Raw genomic sequence first — 18,110 nt, 5'->3', positions numbered from 1 at the left:
TTGTACGATGTACTGTCGTCCAAGAGAATGTGCATAAATGGTAACTAATAAGTGACGCCTGACCTATGGAGCACAGGAAAAGCGTAACTGAGAGCGTCTGTTGTATAGAGCTCCTCTGGGGAATTCAGTGGAGCATTAGTTTGTCATAGAAAGAGTCCTGGGTCCGAGCCCTAGTCATGCCAGTTTTCCTATTGCAATATGTGAAACTGTTATATGGGAAAAGATTTTCCTGACATGTAAAAGGACTGTTCAGAATTCTTGGCATTGTTTTATTGGCAGTCAGCATTCACTTTGTTTGTCTGAAAGTGGCAAACCTGTAGAGAACATTTGTATGTTCACAGAATAAACAATCAGTGCAGAAGAATAAGGAAACAACTGCATCACATGCATGGAAGTAGTAGTAGTAGTAGTAGTAGTAGTAGTAGTAGTAGTAACCATAATAATAATAATAATAATAATAATAATAATAATAATAATAACCATAAAAAAAATAAAAAGAAGAAGAAGAAGAACTGACTGCTAGATGGCACCACTGCCGTACATCAGATGTGCATGTTGTGGCTGGAGTCTCCTGTTTGTGCAGATACAAACACGTGGGTCTGAAATTGCTGCCCAGTCCGCATGCTACTGCTACTGATGACAGTGTCATTTTGTGATATGAATCCACGCAATGTTACTGTCATTGCCATGTAGCAATGGTTGTGTACCTAAAACATTGGAAGTAACTGAAGATTGAAGTATGCAGCATTCCTACTGGACAAAACTGATCAGTGGAAGCTACTGAATGTCACCAAATAGGAAACATTAGATATTGAAGAGTGCGCACCAGATGGAGCGGAATCTGTGTTTGTGAACAAATGCATGAACAAGTGTCAATGTCTTCGATATCGTCACCAGAAGACTCCTCAAGTGGCAGAAGTGATGAAATGCCAAGAAACGAGAAAACTGAAATGCTCAAATATTGTCTTAGCATCAAAAAGCAGCTGAAGTCAACCAAAACATTTGCACATTGCACGATGTCTGCAAATTCGGCACTAGATGTCCTAGACGATGATGTCAATGGAAACGGTGGTGAGAAAGTGCTGCGTTAATGTCTATGAAAGAGAAGTACTAACGTATTACAATGCATGTGATGGAGACCTTCAAACAGCGTAGCCAGGAGAGTCGATGTGTTCACAATGCAGACACTAAATTTTGGGCAAAACAAAAGTAAGACAGTTAAATTTCTTTAGTTTTGGCACAATTGACAGCTGTGTCTTGCACTACAAGGATAAAAACAATATTGTAAGCTGTAAAGTCAAACCTTTTGCTATAGTGAAAACCTATCGGAACAGAAACTACAGCCAAGAAATGGCAGAGGACTGGCAACAAGCAGCTTGTGCACTCATGATAGTCTCCACAGATGCAAATATCTACAATGCCAATAAAAATGGATTCAACGAGGAGATGAGTGGGCCGCGCTCTTGCAGCTACAGGTTCTACAGATATTGTAGGGGTTGTACAGTTCATTCACGCGACAGCCAATATGTACACAATTATTCCATTGCTTTCACAGACTTGCAGACTTGCTCCAAACCTGTTTGTAGTCCTTCGAGACCCTCACTCTTTGAATGCTCATATACGTCAGTCCACGTTTGCAGCACCAAATTTAATCACCCACTCTCACTCCTCTGGAAAAATGAGCAAAGAGCTGTTCAGGATATCTCTACAAGAAGAGGTAGTCGAACAAGTCAGAGAAGAGAAACTTCTGTTAATACTTAATTCTTATGGGCCCCACACAGACGCCAGTGTTTGTGACCTGTACAAAATAACCTACCAGAAATCAAAATCACAAACGACATAATTCCAGCAAACACAACCTCCATTTATCAACTGCTTGATCTTCATTTCTTCAGAATGTACAAGCACATGATTTGCAAAATCTTTGCAGACGCTCGAGATTTTTCTGAAGAGATTAATCTGTAACAACAGAATGATTTTCTTAAGCTGCAGTTCCTCTCATACAATCAATTGTGAGCTCCATGTTTCTATAATTCTCAATGTCACAGCTGAATAATGGCTACACTCATTGATGAGTCCAGACCCTCTGAAACATCAACACCGTTCTTTTGCAGACACTAGCATCCATTCAGCAATCTACAGGTTGGACGCGCAAATATGGGATTCATCTGATGTGCTTGGTGCAAAAGTAATTACCTTCACATACATCTTTGTACACAATCACTATTGTGAAACTCCTGTTCCTGAATAAATGACACAGTACAATTCCTGAAAATTATGTAATAATGCTACTGATACTGCTGCTGCTACTGCTACTACTAGTACTACTACTAACAATAACAATAATACTTCAACATGTGCGATTCAATTGTTTGTCTATTCATCTTTCAAATTGTTTATGTTTATTCTTTGAAGCTACAAATGTACTCTACAGGTTTGTTACTTTCAAATAAACAAAGCAAAAGCCGATTGCCAATAGAACATTGCTATAAACTTCGAACAGTCCTTTTGCATGTCAGGAACATGTTGCCCCATGTAAGAGTTTCACACTTACTACAGCACAAAAAAACGGCATGACCAGGGCTTGAATACAAGATCCTTGGTATGAAAAACTAGCCCTCTACAGACTTCCCCTCAGAAGCTCTACATGACAGTTGCTTACAATTATGCTTTTCCTGTGCTCTGTATGTCAGTTGTTACTTGTTACCTACCGTTTATGCACGTTCTCCTGGATAACAGCACGTAGCACAAACTATATTGGGGTTTTGATTGATACATTGTCGATATGTAATGTTTGGCATGTCTTCCTGATATCTGGAGGTCTGAGAGCTAGAAGTTGGTGGCGGTACCAACAAAACATTGAAAAATGCCTGATCATTCTATTAAAAGACTGTTAGAAGCATACAGTACCACTTGCCTCAATGACTCATTAGTTTGTGATTTAATAAAACTAAATAGCATTTAAAAACAAAGATGATGAGACTTACCAAACAAAAGCGCTGGCAGGTCGATAGACAAACAAACAAACACAAACATACACACAAAATTCAAGCTTTCGCAACAAACGGTTGCTTCGTCAGGAAAGAGGGAAGGAGAGGGAAAGACGAAAGGATGTGGGTTTTAAGGGAGAGGGTAAGGAGTCATTCCAATCCCGGGAGCAGAAAGACTTACCTTAGGGGGAAAAAAAGGACAGGTATACACTCGCGCACACACACACACATATCCATCCGCACTTACACAGACACAAGCAGACATTTGTATTACAAAAACAAAATTGGAATGACTCCTTACCCTCTCCCTTAAAACCCACATCCTTTCGTCTTTCCCTCTCCTTCCCTCTTTCCTGACGAAGCAACCGTTTGTTGCGAAAGCTTGAATTTTGTGTGTATGTTTGTGTTTGTTTGTGTGTCTATCGACCTGCCAGTGCTTTTGTTTGGTAAGTCTCATCATCTTTGTTTTTAGATATATTTTTCCCACGTGGAATGTTTCCCTCTATTATATAAATATCATTTAACTTACATAATTTTAAAAATTCTTTATTATTCTGAAGTTTAGTTAGGTGCTAATGTTGTTCATGGGGATGGGAGGAAGGAGTAAAAGCTAAGATCTGATTGCACTCAGGGGTAACACTCTCAGTTATTTTGTTAATTGGTTTTTGTTTTACATGGCCATCACTGAGCCAAATCATAAATCAATACTGAAGGACATCCACAATTTGTGCTTTTATTTCTAAATTATGGTTCATGGCAATGAAAACTGCCCTCCTGTGACAGTGCAGCATGGATTATTCAGATTAAACTTGCGGAGAAAGTCTGTTATCAACAATTGACAAAGGAAACACGAAGTGCCTATAACATACAACATAACGAATAATTTCAAATTTAATTCAGTGGCGTGACACAGAAAACAGTATTGGCCAAGGAATAAACAACCAGGTTATTATGAGAATGAAAATATACAAGGAATGGATAAATAACACATCAAAATATATATGAGGTATAAAAGTAAGTACACAAGGGATAGATATATAACACATCAAAATACACATGAGGTGTGATAAAAAAGCAATGGGAAGTTTTGTATTTCATGGGGCTTACCAATCCGATTTAAAAAAAAAATTATTATCTTGTTGGCATGCATGTTCCTGAGGTATGTTTGCATTTTCAGCTGTTCTGAATATTTAGTTTATTGTTGAAGGTTGAAAAGATTACACATGTTTTTCAATGCTTGGTGAATTTTTACTTCTGAAAAAGATGGATCAAACAATTTGCATTAAATTTTGCTTGAAAATGGAATAAAGTGTACCACCACATTTGAAATGTTGACCATGGTTTTTGGCAAATCTACTATGAGTAAGACAAGAGTGTATGAGTGGTATAAATATTTCAAACAAAGTCGAGAAGACACTGAAGAGATGACCACCCTGGATGTCCTAGCGTATCAATTACTCATTATGGCATGGAAGAAGTAGAGAAAATGGTTCTGGAAAATTGCTGGATCACCATCACAGAGGTTGCTGGTGATGTCACAATATCCTTTGGCTCATGTCGAGCAATTTTTTCAGATATTTTGGGCACAGAACATGTAGCAGCAAAGTTAGTTTCGAAATGGTTGAATTTTGGCCAAATACGATGTCGCGTACACATTGCTCAGGGATTGCTGAATGAAGTTGACATTGACCCAGAACTTATAAAGAAGTTTATAACAGGTGATGAAACACAAGTGTCTGGGTGTGACATTGAAACCAAGGCCCAACAGATACTGCCTGAAGAGCCAAGACTGAAAAAAATTCAACATGTTCAATTACCTGTGAAGATTCTTCTCACTGTTTTCTGTGATTACTATGGGATAGTGCATCACAAGTTCCTGCCTTACAGTTGTATGATCAATATAAGGAAAACCACCTCGAAGTTATGTCCCATTTGCATGAAGGAATCCTAAGAAATTGACCAGAATTGTGGCAAAACGACTTGTGAAAACTGCATCATGATAATGTTCCCACTCACACTCAATGCTTGTTCACGATATTTTGGCAAAATACAAAACCGTTATGTTGCCTCAGCCACCGTATATGCGAGATATGGCCCTCTGTAGCTTCTTTCCATTCCTGAGGCTGAAGAGAACCACGAAAGGACTTCATTTTTCCACCATTGATGAGATAAACATGGAACTACAGAAGGACCTGAATACCATAATGAAAAGTGAGTTTCAGAAATGCTTCCAAGAGTGGAAAAAGCACTGGCAAAAGTATATTATATCTGAGGGGGATTACTTTGAAGGGGACATAGCTGATGATGATGAATAAATAAAGATTCTCTAAGGAACAAATACCCATTATTTTTTGATCACATTTCATATGATATTAACTAGCTGGTAGCTATCATTGGGTCGTGACTGGACAGTCCCCATTTTTAGATGGCTACACAGCAGAGCCAATAACAATAGTTGCTGATACCTATCTTCCAACACTACTTATGTTAAGGCTATTGAGATGCCAAATGGGAGCTTAAGTACTAGTACATGATAAAAATTTGTACCAATTTTGATGTAATACTTCAACACATCTTTCAATACTTTGATCAAGTGATTGTAATATCTGGTAATCATATATTCCAAAAATCAACATTAAAATTTTGGCACTAACCTTCCATTCCTTCGGATCTAATGTTCTAAGTAAAGTCACATCATCAGGATCAAATAATTTTGCATTTGGACTATCATCTTCATCATCTCTTTCTTCAGCGGCTGCACCAGTAAGGGCACTTTTGGCATCTATCAGTTTCCCTTGAATATGAGCCAGAAACCATGGGCCAACACACTGAACACTCCGTCTTGATAAAGCTGAATAAAAAATAAAATAATAATAATAATAATATTTTAATTTATTACTCTACATTTACACTTATCACTCCGTTAACAATGTGTCATTATTAACGAGAATTATATCCCTGCAAACCAGAACAGTACATAAAATAAATGTTAGATAGGGTGAGTCACTAACTATTGTCACCAAGAATAACTCCAAAAGTACGATAGGAGCTGAAAAGTGTGACAAAAGTTGCGTGGGACAACGGGGGCCTCAATATGACGTTGGTTTTTTGTTGCTAGGTGGGGTCGCTTCAGATATATGAAGGACAACTTTGTTTTTTTTAACGGGATGCTATAGTTTGGTATTTATTTCCTGATAGCAGCTATCAAGACGAATCCAATGATGTGTAACAGTAAGGTCTCTGAAGGTCAACAAAGGTCACAAAGGTGGCACGAATGTCCATTTACACAAGGTGTTAGAAGTGATGACCATTGGAATCAATGCAGTGCTGCAATATTCTTATCATGGATTGAGTGGTATTCCTTATCACATCGGCATTTACCGGAGCACATGCTCTGACAAATCTCTCTCACATAGCTTCAGATGTAGTTGGAACATCTTTATAAACAATGTCTCTTATGAATCACCACAAGAAAAAAATCCGGAGGCGTCGAGTCTGGCGAATGAGCCGGCCACTACACATCTCCTTCGCGTCCAATCCAATGATTTGGGAACTGTCTCTGCAAATCATTTCTAGTGATCAGTGAAAAATGTGCTGGACACCCATCGTGTTGATACCACATTCTGTTCCTTGTTCCGAAAGATATTTCTTCCAATAACAGACCTAATGTTTCTTGCAGGAATGTGGTGTACTTCCTACCATTAAAATTTTCTTCGATGAAAGAAGGGCCTACAATTCTGTCCTCCAGAATCCCACACCATACAAACAACGATCACAGTTTATGGTGCACTACTTGCCGCAGCCAACATGGTTTTTCAGTTGCCCAATAATGCACGTTATGCAAATTAACATTTCCATGGTTCACGAGCATAGCCTCTTCAGTAAATAAAGTCAGATTAATAAATGTGTCATCCGTCTGAATCTGAAGTTGAGGCCATCGGCAGAATTCAATGCGACGAATAGAATCCATACTAGTTAATTCATGGTGGAGACTGATATGGTAAGGATGATATTTATGACAATGCAGAACACGAACAACAGATTCTCTTGCAATTTGATGTGAACTAACACAAGGATCTCAAATCACAGTGGCAAGAGTACCAATTTCCATTTCCTCATTAGTAACTTTCCTTTGCCAGATATGTTCCCCGCTGCGTTAAAGATCCAGTTGTTCTCAATTTATCAGACACACATTTAAATGTAAGACGTGTAGGGTGAGTACATTGAGGATATCGTTCAGCATATATGTCTCTAGCTCTCACTGAATTTTGTTGGCATTCTCCGTAAATGAGAAGCATATCGACTTGTTCTACGAAGGAGTACATCATTCATATTCACTTGCTTCGACAATACTAGTTTTACCATTCCTATTAGTGCTGTATTGCGAAACTGTCGAATAGTGTTTACATGTCAATGGCACATTAGATGGATACGCCATATTCGGCGAATATTTACTATTTGCACTATAAAAGAGAGAGAACTGTCAGAGCATGTGCTCTGATGAGTGTCGAAGTGGTAAGGAATACCACTCAGTCCACGATAAGAAGATTGCAGCACTGCACTGATACCAATGGTCATCACTTTGAACACCTTCTGTAAATGAATGTTCATGCCCCCTTTGTGGCCTTCGTTGACTTTCAAAGACCTTACTGTTACACATCATTGGATTCGTCTCGATAGCCGCTATCAGAAAATAAGTACCAAACTATAGCATCCCATTTAAAAAAAATAAATAAATAAATAAATAAAAATAATAAAAAATGACCTTCATATCTCTGACTTGACGCCACCTATCAACAAAAAACCAACATCATAGTATGGCCCCTGTTATCCCATGCCACATTTGTCCCACAAACTTTTCAGCTACTACAATACTTTCAGAGTTATTCAACATGGCAATAGCTAGTGAATCACCCTGTATAAAGAAAGAGGAAATAAAAAGAAGGTGAGTGTCAGACAGTTTGAAACTGCTGTAGAATTGGGAAATAAATGGAAGTGTTGTACAAGGTTATGAAAATTACTGAGGAAAAGTATGGATGGGCCAAAGGCAACTGAAAGTGGAGACTGCGAAAGTATTACAATATGATACACAGCTTCAGTATCTGTTCATGATTTAAGCTACTGCAATCCTCTGATAAAAACTGATTTGTGCTTCTTTTGGCCTGTAAAATATTCTGAAACATGCATTCAAACTCTACACACAGGATCTATAGACCTTGTCAAGGTGAGATGGTTTGTGTGCCTCTGCAATGCACATAACTGTACTATAAGTGCTATCATAATGATGTATCTGTGGAGAGGCCTGACAAACATGTTTCCTGAAGAGGGGCATCAGCCTTTTCAGTAGTTACAAGGGCAACATCATGATGGTGAGTTGGGGTGAGGCTGCTCAACATCATGGTCATCAGTGCCAAAAAGTCAGCATGCCAATTTCATGGGTGGGAACGAAGGCTGTCTCCACATGCTGAGCAGTTTATAATGTATTAACGGCTGCCTCCCTTCCCCAACAATTCAGGGATGAGTCCTGACAGTTTACCACTCTTGCAACACTGGAATCAGTAACTGCGAGGACGATGGGCAGATCTCCATCGAGACTGAGGGCTCCCCTAATATCAGTATATAGGACACATGTTGCCAAAATGTGCTGCACTGAAAGTGACACACCCAAAACTTCACAGAGGAGGAAGCCTTGTTTTAAAGTGCTATGGCCGATGCACTGTCTGGTAGGCAGAACCTTCTACCAGTGGCGAGGCTGATATGAAGTCACTGTGTGGTCAATTTGAGTGACCACAGTTTGTTTTCTGTCACTAGCAACCATTCATTCTCCCACCAACACATGACACATCTGTCAGAAAATGAGATGATGGCATGCAACGGGATGGGACATTGATGGACAACACCATCCCAACGTGCTTCCTTGGCGACTTTGTCGGCCATGTCATTTCCCTGTATCCTAATGTGGCCAGGTAACCGGCAAAAGATCTGCTTGCCACAGTGTTGGAGCTGCTGTAAGGAGTAATGGAAGAGCTGAATCAGCTAGTCTACTGGATACATTTGGTGAAGTGCTTGTAGTGCACTAATGGAGTCGGAACAGACAAGAAACCTTGTACAGTGATATCTGTGAATCCTTTCCAGTGCCATCAGAATGCCATAAAATTCTGCATCATAGTTTGTAAATTGTTTTGGAAAACACACTTTAAAAACATTATCAGGAAAAGTAGCAGAACAATCAAATCCATTCTCTTGCTGGGATCCATCTGTATAAACAGTGATAAAACTGTTGTACAGACTTAAAATGGACAAAAACAAAGTTGTAAAATCATAATCGGGAGTACAAGTTTTCTTGTACTGTGTCAAGCTTAATCTCACTTTGGGCCTCTGAAGACACCAAGGTGGCAATGTGTTCCATCCCTGGCTGTGTATTTTGATGTCTGATAGATCCAGATCTTTGAGACAGTCAGTAGCATGTATCCCAAAAGGCTTGCTTGTATGGGGCCGATTCCTGAATAGCTGTTCAAAGATGGGTTGGACCATTGCACTAAATGCCAATGACCGAAGTGACGCTGGGATTTTCGGTGCCTGTAGAGGCAAAAGTATACATCGCCAAATCCAGAGTGGTGGTTCACCAGCCTCTGCATGCAAACTCGAAACTTGGCTGGTCCGAATGGTTCCAGTCGATATCCGAATGTCCTCATGGTGGACAGTGTCTGACATCTTGAGATAGCAAGAACGGGCTGATCTGTAGACCACATTTCCATAATCTACAGGTGATTGAACAAATGGTCTACAAAACTGCAGGAGGTAGGACCTGTCAGCTGCCCATGTTTTTACACTAAGGCATTTCAAAGAGTTCAATGACTGGAAGCCCTTTGTTAATAGGTCTTTCAGGTATGGGAGCCAAGTTAATTTCGAGTCAAATAATAAACCCAAAAAGTGCACAGTTTCTTGAAAACGTAAAATATTGTCCCCTGTTGTGTGTACTGGTTGATTAAAACTTCAAAGAGCACAGTTAAAATTGACATATGTAGTCTTCTTTGGTGAGAACCGAAAACCAGTTATCCTGCCCAAGTTTCCAGCCTCCTAATGGTCAGCTGTAGCTGTCTCATCATTGTTGTAAGATCAGAGAAAGCACAGAAGATTGCAAAGTCATCTACACACAAAGAGCATTTGACAGGGCTCCTCCTGACTCCAGAGGAAATGCCATTTATAGCAATGGCAAACAATGTGACACTGACGACACTGCCTTGGGGAATCCCATTCTCTTGATCGTAGCAGTCACACAAGGCATCGCCAATGCGATATTGAAAATGCTGGTCCTCGAGAAAGGATTGGATAAGAAGTGGCATACGTCCACGTCGTCCCCATTCACGAAGTTGGTGAAGAATATTGTACCTCCAAGTAGTGTTCTATGCTTTTTCAAGGTCAAAAAACACACAAACCAAATGGTTTTGGCATAAAGAGGACTCCTGTATTGCCATCTCTAGTAGAATTAAGTAGTCAAGCATGGAACGGTAGTGCCTGAAACTGCACTGGGAGCAAGTCAGGTGATCTCTGGCTTCGAGCAGCTAGATAAGGCAGCAGTTGAACACGCGTTCAAGAGTCTTACCTACACAACTGGTAAGGGCTACACTCCAGTAACTTCTAGGAGCGCTATGGTTCTTGCCTGGTTTCCAGAATGGAATGAATATTGACTCTTTCTAAGTCATAGGGTACTGATCATAAAACCAGATCTGATTGAAGCAAGAGAGGAGCTGTCCTTTCGCTTCAAGGCATAGATGACGAAGCATGGCATAATGTATTTCATCAGGTCCTGCAGCAGTGTCTCTGACTGCAGACAAAGCTGATTCCAGTTCCCACAGTGAAAGCCCAAGGTTGTAGACTTCCTCATCTCCACAGTCCTATGGAACACCTGAAAAGCAGGAGCTTGTCTAGATGATGCAGTGACAGTAAAAAAGTGTTCAGCTAAAACCTGAGCCATGTCTTCTGGCGTGTCCACCAAGACCCCATTACTTGAGAAGGCCGTAAGGGGACATTGACTGCCCTTGCCTGAAATCCACCTTATTGAATCCCAAACTTGTGCACTGGAAGTGGACCAATAAACGGAAGTCGTGAATTGATTCCAGGAATCCCTCTTCCGTATTTATCACTTTCCTTGCATGTGCTCTCACAGATCTGATGGCATGAAGGCCTTCTGTAGTTGGATGGTTGGTTGGATTTGTGCAGAGCTGTTCGTCTGGCCCTGATTGCCAATCAACAGTCATCATTCCACCAAGGTACAGTGCGAAAGGCTGGGGGGTAATTCTATGACGTAGAGGCTCGAGCGAAGTGTTCGGCAATCGCGGTTGCATCGGTAGGTAACATGCCATTTATGGTAACACTGGGAACACCTGTTGGGGTCTGGTACCTGAAAGCACATTCGATCTTTGCCCAGACTTGGGAAGGTGACGTATGGCACCAAATGGTAGAGGTGTATCTCTCCCAACACTCTTGCTTCCATCATTTGATAAGCTGGCAAATGCAGGCATGGAGCCATTTAAAGGCTATGAGGTGCTCCAGGGAAGGCTGCCGCTTATGGCACTCCAGAGCTCTTCAACACTCCTTAATTGCTTCAGCGACTTCCAACGACCACCAAGGGACTGCCTTGCTCTGGGGGCACCCTAAAGAGCGAGGGATCGCGTTTTCTGCTGCAGAAACAATTGTTGTAGTCACCTGCTCAACCATCACATCGATGTTACCATGTGGGGGATATTCAATGGTGACAGCAGAGGTGAAAGTTTCCCAGTCCGCCTTGTTTAAAGCCCATCTGGGCAGGCGTCCGTGGGTCTGATGCTGGGACAGTGACAGGAAGATGGGGAAGTGGTCACTACCACACAGGTCATCATGTGCTCTCCAGTGGATAGATGGGAAAAGTCCTGGGCTGCAAATTGATAAATCAATGGCTGAGTAACTACCATGAGCCACACTGAAATGTGTGGCGGCCCCAGTATTTAAGTGACAGAGGTCAAACTGAGACAGTAAAGTTTCGACATCTCTGCCTCGACCAGTAAGTACAGTGCCACCCCACAAGGGGTTATGGGTGTTAAAATCTCCCGAAAGTAGGAAAGGTTTAGGGAGTTGATCAATCAGCACAGCTAATACACTTGGGGTACAGCACCATCTGGAGGAAGATATACATTGCAGACAGTTATTTCCTACGTCATCCTTATTCTGACAGCCACAGCTTCAAGAGGGGTTTGAAGGGGTACAGTTTCACTACAGACTTGGTTTAGGACATAAATGCAAACTATACCTGACACTCGATTATAATCACTACAGTTCCTGTAATATCCCTTATAGCCACGAAGGGCAGGGGTCCGCATTGCCGAGGGCAATGCAGATAGCAGGTGTAAGGCTTAACAGTTGCCATAGCTCAGCCAGGCAGTGGGAAAAACTGCCGCAATTCCACTGGAGGATGACGTCATCGTGAGACAGGGAAGGCATGGAACACTCAGTGAGGTAGTTTATGCCTCAGTCACCTGCTGCCACCGCCTTATTACCTGAGCAGTCAATATCCATTGTGTCTGAGGGTCTGGCGGGATCTAGGTCTCCTGCGGATGCCAAAATCTCCACCCCATTATCAGACGCAGAGCTTGTAGGTAGCAGTGGTGTGGGTGCCACCGCAACTTCCCTGGTCTTAGGGGTTTTCTTTTTGGATTTCTCTCGCTGCTCTTTGAGTTTCCCTGGCTGGGAGGACTTTACTGGCTCAGGCTCCGGGACTGAGGATGAGCGTGAAGCCCTACAACCAGCTGCTTTTGGACTCTTCAGCCACTGACGGGCGTCATCTTTCCCACTAGCAGAAACCTGGGAAGGGAGTGACCCAAGGGACCCCATCCTAGTGAGAGGAGCCGAAGAAGACTCACGCTTCTCCGGCTTAGAAGTGGGGACGGACGTTCCTGATGGTTGGGGGGGAGTGTTGCTCCTGAAGTAGGTGGTGCAGGAGCAACAGGGAGGGAAATGCCCCCCACCATCAACGGGGCAGGTGTAGTCTTCCGGCTCTGAGATGTGACTGGGTTTGGCGGAGCTGATGGCGCCAGAACTGTTGTAGTGGTGGCGTAAGATAATGTCATATGCACAGGATGTAGGCATTCAAATTTTCTCTAAGCCTCAGTGTAGGTCAGTCGGTCCAGGGTCTTGTACTCTATGATTTTACTTTCTTTCCGGAGAATCCTGCAGTCTGGCGAGCAAGGCGAATGGTGCTCTCTGCAGTTGACACAGATGGGAGGCACGGCACATGGAGTATTGGGATGTGATGGGCATCTCCAATCTCGGCATGTAACGCTGTAAGTACAGCGGGAAGAAATATGGCCAAACTTCCAGCACTTAAAGCATCTTATTGGGGGAGGGATATAGGGCTGTACTTCGCAGCAGTAGACCATCACTTTGACCTTTTCGGGCAATGCACCACCCTTGAAGGCCAAGATGAAGGCACCGGTGGCAACCTGATTATCCCTCGGACCCCAGTGGACATGCTGGATGAAATGTACACCTCGTCGCTCTAAATTGACACACAGCTCATCGTCAGACAGCAAAAGAAGGTCCTTGTGAAATATGATACCCTGGACCATATTTAAGCTCTTATGGGGCGTGATGATTACAGAAACATCCTCCAGCTTGTCACAAGCGAGTAACGCCCATGACTGGGCAGAGGATGCCGTTTTGATCAAGACTGACTCAGATCTCATTTTGGACAAGCCCTCCACCTCCCCAAACTTGTCCTCTAAATGCTCACCAAAAAACGGACTCTTCATTGGCATGAAAGATTCTCCATCACCTCTCGAACATACAAGGTACTAGGGCGAATAAGATCTGCAGCCATCCTTAGCCTGACGTTCCTCCCATGGTGTGGCCAGAGAGGGTAACGATTTGGTGTCGTACTTCTGTTCATTGAATTGAGCTTTTGAATGCTTAGGGACTGCTGGTGTTTCACCATCAGCAAGAGATGATGGACTTCGCTTCATCGTGTGTCATCCACCCTGATGCCACTGCTTCCGACCAGGGGCCCTCCCTACGGGCACCACCCAGCCATAGCAAAGGCCACCTGGCAGGATGGCCATTGCCGGGAGTCCCGATGCCCCAGCGGATGGCCATCTACCCCTTGGCATACGTGGGGAGTTAACGGCGCAGGCATCAGCAGAGCGATCCCTGTGTGGTCAGGGGGCTACAACCAACAGGGTACGTGGCAACAGGGTACGTGGCAGCCCCACCACAATGGACTGGTTACCATGCTGGATATCAGGTGCAAGAAAGTCCATGGTCATCGTTGACGCAGAAAGCAACACTGCATAGTGCATGGTGTAAAATGCACCCAGGAAGGTGTCCTCGCCCAAGAGATGGAGAATTGGTGGGACTGCAATGCTACGATGAGAAAGTGGGCCAAAGATCTCAATGCACGAGGGACACAATGCACCATGTAAGGCGCCCTTCCCCAACTGGCTCTCTCTTCAGGAAAATTTTGAAAAATGGAGGTCAAACCCTACAGGGGACCATCACATAAAGGCCGAAACAGGTGAAACTCCTTTTAGTCACCTCTTACGACAGGCAGGAATACCTCAGGCCTATCCTTACCCCCAGGCCCAAAGGGTAGAAGGAGATTTATGAATACCAAGAGCTCGCATGGCAAACTAAGAAGGGAATGCTGAAAGGAATACGGATATCAGGAGAAAAGAACTTTAAGGCAATGATCTAGAAGAGGATGAGGAAGCTGATATAAAGATATGATGGGAGATAGGGAACTGTGAGAAGAATTACTGAGACCCTTGGAAGAACAACCTTTGACAAAATTAATCTACCTGGTATGCAAGCTACACAAGTCAAACAAAATAGCCTCAGACTTCAAGAAGAATGCAATCTTTCCAAGTACAAACAAGGAAGGTAATGAGAGATGTGAATATTACTGAATGATCAATTTAAAAATAAGGTGCGTTTGTAAAATACTGACACAAATTATTTACGGAAAATTGAAAAAACTGTTAGCAGCTGACCTCATGGAAGATAAGTTTGAGTTTCATATAAATTTAAGAATGCATGAGGGAATAGTGACATTACAATTTATCTTAGAAGGCACACAGAAAAAGCAAACCTACATTAATAGCATTTGTAGATTTACAAAAAGCTTTTGACAATGCTGAGTGGAAAAAACTCTCTGAAATTATAAAGTTAGCAGGGTTAAAACAGAGGGGGCGAAAGGCTTTTTACAACTTGTAGACTAAATTTAGAAACTGCAGCTAATATAAATGTTTATGTTAAGGAGTCTATTCTGAAGGTATTTGTCTGGAGTGTAGCCAGGTACAAAAGTCATTCATGGATGAAAAATAGTCAAGACAAGGAGAGAACAGAAGCATTGAAATCTGATGATATAGGAGAATGCTGGAGATTAGATGGGTAGATTGAATAACAGATGAGGAGGTACTAAACTGAACTGGGGAGAAAAGATATTTCTACAATAACTTAACTAAATTGTGGCACAACTTGACCAAACAAAGGAATTTGCTGACGAGACACACCATGAGGCATCAAGAAACCACCGATTTGGTAGTGGAAGGAAGGGGGAGGGGTAAAAGTCGTACAGGGAGACCAATGTTTGAATGGATGTAGGTTACATACTTGCATAGCACACAGATCTACTTCAAACCAGTCATCAGACTGGAAAATGGTTAGCTGTATACTTCTGTACAAGCACTGAGCTCTTTCAGTTTGTCTTAAATGAGATGTATGTTGGAGACAGTAGAGTACTTCTGCAGCCTGTCACAAATTCTAATTCTCTAAACTTCCTCAAAAGTGTTTTGCAAAAGAAAGTAATCTTTATTCCTCATATCACTATTTAAATTCAAAGAGTATTTGAGTAAAACACTTTTACTAATGAAACATGCCAGCAATCTTATATGATGCCAATTCTGAACTCACAAATATACACGTAAAGTACAAAATCATAAATTTGCTTCTTTTTCAATGCTCTCTTTCCAAAAAAATTCCATGTAGTCTAAATTTATTGTATTAACTAGGCTGCTACATAAATATCCCGTAAAGCATCATTTTTAGCATCAAGGTAGTTATACATTTCAAAGTGTTGTCATTGAAATGGCCAATTTATTCAGTTTGATTGTTTGCTGCAATCACTGTGTGACAGAAGAGCTCACTGTCAATACTATCCCACTAGTACATCTGACAAAATGTAAAGCAAATATAGTTTCCTGTAGATCTACCTTTCTACAGTGAAAGCTACAAGAGATAAAAGTGTTAGTGAAAACCAGTCCTCAAATTAATGTAAAAATTTGTTGTACAGGAGAACAGTAAGTGCAGGAATAAAAATTTTGTTAAGAACCAATGGATATTGCTAAGTGGGGGCACATCTGTCACCTACGTGATGGTGTCGTAACTTAATGCCAACACAGGGAGGCACAAAGTAGAATAAGCTATGAGCACATTTCATCAGACTACGTGACAGGAAAGCCAAGAAGACTGATTTGGCAATTCGGCAACAGTGCAGAACAGACAGAATGTGCTACTGTAATAAGGCTAACTGTATTAACTTCACTTAGAGATGTCATAAGAGCACATTTCAGGATGTGAATTTTGAATAAAAGAATACTCTAAAACACTTAAGTTAAACACTATAGCAACCGAGATAGCTGATGGGCTGAGAAAACGAGTGTCCATTCTACCACAAGTGTGTGGCGGATCACGTCATCACCTGCTATAAAACCTCTGCGCTCCTCATGCTCATTCTCAGAGTGAGGCCAACTACGTCCATTACTGCAAATCCACAGCCTCTGGCTGTGGAGAGGACTTTTGATCTGCAAGCCACAGCCCTGGAGGTCACAAAAGTCACTGACTGGGGGTGGGGGCCAAAGCAGACCTTCTGTGGATGAAGAACCAATCTACCTGTCTGCAAGCTATTTAACTTATGTGCTGGGCACCTGTGTTGCCACTACTGGGCAGTAGAAGTACCGTCTTACCAGATGTATGCTAGGACCACCAATTGTTTTGGGCTATCCTTGATGTTGCTGCTGGTCTTCCACCTGCATGCCATCTCAACAACCGACAACAGGGGCATGTGTATTTCTGGGGCCAAGCCTAAGCACAGCTTCACTCACTGATGGCAGTGAGGTTGTGAAAGATCTCCACAGCCACACCAGGCTGAGGAGGCACACAGCTGCCGCAACCTACTGCAGTGGAACCATAGCACTGACCACAGGCAATGCAGGACCTGTGTGCAGCAACTTCCTCGCTGGGCAGTGACATGCTACCTCACACTTCCAAGTAGTGCAGACTCAGCATGATCACTGCTAGGCACTTCCAGGAAGAAGACGGAGTGACTATAAAACTCTCATCAGTAAATGATTATTACCTGAATGACATTTCATTAGTGCCCTGGTGCTCTACAGGGCCACTCAGCCCCCCCCCCCCTTTCTCTTGACCTCCTGACAAAATAGGTGAGCACAGCTCGGGTCACAGCAAATTAGAAAGCTAAAATTACCCACAAATCAAGACTTCTTGGATCCATAATCGTAGCTTGACTGATCAACTTCAGGCATATTTATTTTGCACAGTTCCTCATTGTTCTGTAGATGTAAAATAATGCAAATGACACTAAAAACAAGGTCAAAGGATGTCAAAGTAACTGACTGCTCAATTATTATTATTGTTATTATAATTATTATTATCATCAGCAGCAGCAGCTTAACAAGCTACGAAAGCTCTTCGCTGCTGATGTCTCAATGTTTTGCCATGTACTTCTATCTTGGAATTTAATTTTCCAATCCATCTCATCCAATATTTTTCATATTTTCTCTGATGTAGAAGTAGCATAGTCTTAGCCTTCCAAGGGGTCTTCTTCCTTGAGACTGTTCTGTACATACTTGATAAATTTTCCTTTCTTCCGGAGTTTGCACAGTGTGTGTCCAATACAACAAAGTCTCCCAGATTTGATTTTGGATACAATGTCTGGTTCTCCTAACAGATCATATACTTCTTTGTCTGTTGAGATTCTGCATTCTACTGTGTCCTATTATTGAATTCTGCCAAATATCTTCCTCAAAATTTTGATCTACATGTCCATCTTACTCTGCAAAGCACCTAATG

General features: G+C 42.0%; 1 protein-coding gene across 1 annotated transcript in view; it reads right to left on the bottom strand.

The window, feature by feature from the left end:
* Nucleotides 1–18,110, bottom strand: part of LOC124556463 (dnaJ homolog subfamily C member 2) — a 204,365-nt gene that overhangs the window by 172,927 nt on the left and 13,328 nt on the right. The window contains exon 2 of the mRNA XM_047130413.1: nucleotides 5,645–5,841. Coding sequence (XP_046986369.1) covers nucleotides 5,645–5,841 — 197 coding nt within the window. The remainder of the gene's footprint in view (nucleotides 1–5,644; nucleotides 5,842–18,110) is intronic.

This window comes from Schistocerca americana, chromosome X (genome assembly GCF_021461395.2).
Source record: "Schistocerca americana isolate TAMUIC-IGC-003095 chromosome X, iqSchAmer2.1, whole genome shotgun sequence".
In the NCBI taxonomy this organism is placed as follows: Eukaryota; Metazoa; Arthropoda; class Insecta; order Orthoptera; family Acrididae; genus Schistocerca; species Schistocerca americana.
Note: the sequence above shows the minus strand (reverse complement) of the source record. Positions and strands in the feature narration are given on the sequence as shown.